Below are 4517 nucleotides of genomic sequence, written 5' to 3'. Positions count from 1 at the left end.
TTCTTCGGCACTCAGCCTTCTTCACAGTCCAACTCTCACATCCATACATGACCACAGGAAAAACCATAGCCTTGACTAGATGAACCTTTGTTGGCAAAGTAATGTCTCTGCTTTTGCATATGCTATCTAGGTTGGTCATAACTTTCCTTCCAAGGAGTAAGCGTCTTCTAATTTCATGGCTGCAGGCACCATCTGCAGTGATTTTGGAGCCCAGAAAAATAAAGTCTGACACTGTTTCCACTGTTTCCCCATCTATTTCCCATGAAGTGATGGGACCGGATGCCATGATCTTCCTTTTCTGAATGTTGAGCTTTAAGCCAACTTTTTCACTCTCCATTTTCACTTTCATCAAGAGGCTTTTGAGTTCCTCTTCACTTTCTGCCATAATGGTGGTGTTATCTGCATATCTGAGGTTATTGATATTTCTCCCGGCAATCTTGATTCCAGCTTGTGTTTCTTCCAGTCCAGCGTTTCTCATGATGTACTCTGCATATAACTTAAATAAACAGGGTGACAATATACAGCCTTGATGAACTCCTTTTCCTATTTGGAACCAGTCTTTCGTTCCATGTCCAGTTCTAACTGTTGCTTCCTGACCTGCATACAGATTTCTCAAGAGGCAGATCAGGTGGTCTGGTATTCTCATCTCTTTCAGAATTTTCCACAGTTTATTGTGATCCACACAGTCAAAGGCTTTGGCATAGTCAATAAAGCAGAAATAGATGTTTTTCTGGAACTCTCCTGCTTTTCCCATGATCCAGCAGAGGTTGGCAATTTGATCTCTGGTTTTTCTGCCTTTTCTAAAACCAGCTTGAGCATCAGGAAGTTCACGGTTCACATATTGCTGAAGCCTGGCTTGGAGAATTTTGAGCATTACTTATGTGTGTACATATGGTGGCTTTGGTGGTTTAGTCACTAAGTCATGTCCGAGTCTTGCAACCCCATGGACTGTAGTCCGCCAGGCTCCTCTGTCCATGGCGATTCTCCAGGCAAAAACAGTGAAGTGGATTACCATTTCCTTCTCTAGGTGTGTATATATGTGTGTGTGCATACACCTGTGTGTGTGTCCATGTGTATATATGTGTGTACATACACCTGTGTGTGTATATACAGTGTGTATTTATTTATTTATTTGGAGTGGATAGCCTTTCTGTTCTCCAGGGGAACTTCCCCACCCAGGGATCAAACCCAGGTCTCCCACATTGCAGGTGGATTCTCTACCAGGTGAGCCACAAGGGAAGCCCAAGAACACTGGAGTGGGTAGCCTATCCCTTCTCCAGTGGATCTTCCCGACCCAGGAATCGAACCAGGGTCTCCTGCATTGCAGGCAGATTCTTTACCAACTGAGCTATCAGAGAAGCCTGTGTGTATTTATACATAAACCCATTACATGCACACTTTTGTATTTCCCACAAAGACAATATAATATGAAGGTAACAGTCTGAAACCAATGAACAGTAATTAATGAAAACAGGAGCATGCGTGTCTGTGACAGCGCCCCACGCACCCTACAGATTTACGAAAACTGTTTTCCTAGGACAGACTCAGTCTCCCAATCTTACCTGTAGATGGAGCGGAGAGAGCCGCACGCCATACAGCGAGCGCCCTGCGTCCTCAGGTGAGGGTGGCCCCGCGCTGACCAGGAACTGGATGGTCTCGCCCACCGCGTGGCAGAATACCACCTGCAGGGGGGACCAGAGAACACGCGAGTGTTACACCGGAAAGAGGACAGCGTCCGCCTTACCCATCTGCATCTCACGGAACAAAATAGCCTGGACTCCACAGATGAGCAAGAATGAGAACTCAGTTTCAAATGTGGGTGCATATCTAGATGCATATCTTTTCTATTACACCAGAGCTTAAAAACTAGAAACAATATTTCCAATCTTTTATCCCTGATGTATTCTCAGTTCAGTTCAGTCGTTCAGTCGCTCAGTCGTGTCCGACTCTTTGGGACCCCATGAATTGCAGCACGCCAGGCCTCCCTGTCCATCACCGACTCCCAGAGTTCACCCAGACTCACATCCATCGAGTCAGTGATGCCAGCCATCTCATCCTCTGTCGTCCCCTTCTCCTTCTGCCCCCAATACCTCCCAGCATCAGAGTCTTTTCCAGGACTTGCCCAAATCTAGTCAGAATCTTTCCACACAATTTTTTTTTCCTTTAAATATTTCTTTTTTTCTATTTCTTCATGCAGCTGATTTTTAAATTTCCTGGGCAATTTATTCATATGGAGTGAAAGCCATTAGCCATCATTTCTCACTTAAAAAATGAGCCTTAAAAAGAAAATTAGTTATGGATGTTTACAGGTAAAAATTTTTAAAAAGTACCCAGAACATAAGAAATTGTTTCTATTTAAATATATTGTAACCTATTGGGGTTTAAAAAGATGTGGGGATAATTCAAAGAACTGTGAAATATTGAACAGTTACAAAATGATACAGTCTTAACAAAAATAGAGTTGTTAAAATGAGCTCATTTAAAAACCTATGAGACAAAGCAATTACATCAGGAACAAACCAGACCATATTCCTGACATAAATCACAAAGCACTTTAGAGAGAGGACTGTGAATGCTGTTACTGCAAAGGGAAGCATTCAGTCTCTGCCAGCGAATCCCCTACAGGAGCAGACCTTCCAGAAGGAGGGACTGGCCACCCTCCTGGCAGGATGCCAAGCGAGCCCAGCACAGGCTGACTATGAGGCCAGGTACCAGGTGTGCCTGGTAGAGGGCTGCTGGGGAGGACGAGGGGTGCCTGGCAGGGGGCCAGCATGTCTGGCCAAAGCCAAGGCATCAGAGGCTGAGAGGAAGGCAAGATGGACCCCCACACTCCCAAGGGAACAGCTGACCCCCACATTGGATGGTGTCACTTGGGAAGGAAGGAAAAATTCTTTAATTCTCTGGTGGATTTAGAACCTAAAATACCAAGTAGAAAGATTAACAAAATAATTACTTTGTCAGGGCAACTGCTATTTCACAAAGTTCAGGCTGAAAACATGTCTCCCTCCCCTCTCCTGATCCCTGGCTTACTGGCCCCCTCACAGGCATAGCTCCACTCAGAGCCCACCTGCCCATCCAAAAATGACCTGACCTGTACTACACAGGGAGCCCCCAGCAAGGGGTCCATTTCCAGGGTCCACTATAAAAGCTTTTGGCAGCACAGGGTTAGAAAAAGAAAACCCTGCCTTTTCTAAATACTGGCAGAAAAGTGCACAACCCTCGTTTCATCCATTGTTGTAAAGGCCCTCTCTGAGGACTGACTTATGAGGATTAGTTACATCTTTATCATGTTATTGCATCTCCAGAGTTCATCAAAGGTTGGAACAAAAAAATGTTTGTATAAGAAATGTCGCCTATTCACTTTAAAAATAAATGCTCTGTAAACAGTCCTTGTAGGAGGAATGTATTTTGATGCCGGATGAGGTACACACATACAAGTGACATGATAGAAAATTCTGTCCTTTGTCTCAAGAGCGGAGGTCATTTTACTCTTTAAAGTAAAAAAAAAAAAACAAAAAACAGTGATTGGTTGACTTCTGTTATTTCTATGGAACTTTCTATATGAAGCTAATTAGAACGTCACTGAGAACCTTGACAGATTCATTAGCGCCCTAACTCAAGGAAGAGTTTGGTTTCTGTTTGTATTCAGTTCTACAAAAAGCTGGACCCCTCTGCTGATCCAGTGGTTAAGAATCCCCGGGGGCAGCCTAGATGGGGGTGAGTTTGGGGGAGAATGGAGATATATATATATATACATACACACATATGGCAGAGTTCCTTCACTGTTCACGTGAAACTATAACAATATTGTTAATTGATGGAAAACTCAGCAGTGGCCACAGGACTGGAAAAGGTCAATTTTCATTCCAATCCCAAAGAAAGGCAATGCCAAAGAATGCTCAAACTACTGCACAATTGCACTCATCTCACATGCTAGTAAAGTAATGCTCAAAATTCTCCAAGCCAGGCTTCAGCAATACGCGAACCATGAACTTCCTGATGTTCAAGCTGGTTTTAGAAAAGGCAGAGAAACCAGAGATCAAATTGCCAACATCTGCTGGATCATGGAAAAAGCAAGACAGCTCCAGAAAAACATCTATTTCTGCTTTAATGACTATACCAAAGCCTTTGACTGTGTGCATCACAATAAACTGTGGAAAATTCTGAAAGAGATGGGAATACCAGAACACCTGACCTGCCTCTTGAGAAACCTCTATGCAGGTCAGGAAGCAACAGTTAGAACTGGACATAGAACAACAGACTGGTTCCAAATAGGAAAAGGAGTTCGTCAAGGCTGTATATTGTCACCCTGTTTATTTAACTTATATGCAGAGTACATCATGAGAAACGCTGGACTGGAAGAAACACAAGCTGGAATCAAGATTGCCAGGAGAAATATCAATAACCTCAGATATGCAGATGACACCACCATTATGGCAGAAAGTGAAGAGGAACTCAAAAGCCTCTTGATGAAAGTGAAAGTGGAGAGTGAAAAAGTTGGCTTAAAGCTCAACATT

General features: G+C 43.5%; 1 protein-coding gene across 1 annotated transcript in view; it reads right to left on the bottom strand.

Moving 5' to 3' along the window:
• C2CD2 (C2 calcium-dependent domain containing 2) overlaps positions 1-4517 on the bottom strand; it is a 65807-nt gene that overhangs the window by 37552 nt on the left and 23738 nt on the right. Inside the window, exon 4 of the mRNA XM_010835009.1 lies at positions 1563-1682. Within this exon, the coding sequence (XP_010833311.1) occupies positions 1563-1682 (120 nt within the window). The remainder of the gene's footprint in view (positions 1-1562; positions 1683-4517) is intronic.

This window comes from Bison bison, unplaced genomic scaffold (genome assembly GCF_000754665.1).
Source record: "Bison bison bison isolate TAMUID 2011002044 unplaced genomic scaffold, Bison_UMD1.0 scf7180017864037, whole genome shotgun sequence".
Classification (NCBI taxonomy): domain Eukaryota; kingdom Metazoa; phylum Chordata; class Mammalia; order Artiodactyla; family Bovidae; genus Bison; species Bison bison.
This window is presented reverse-complemented; position numbering and strand designations above follow the sequence as displayed.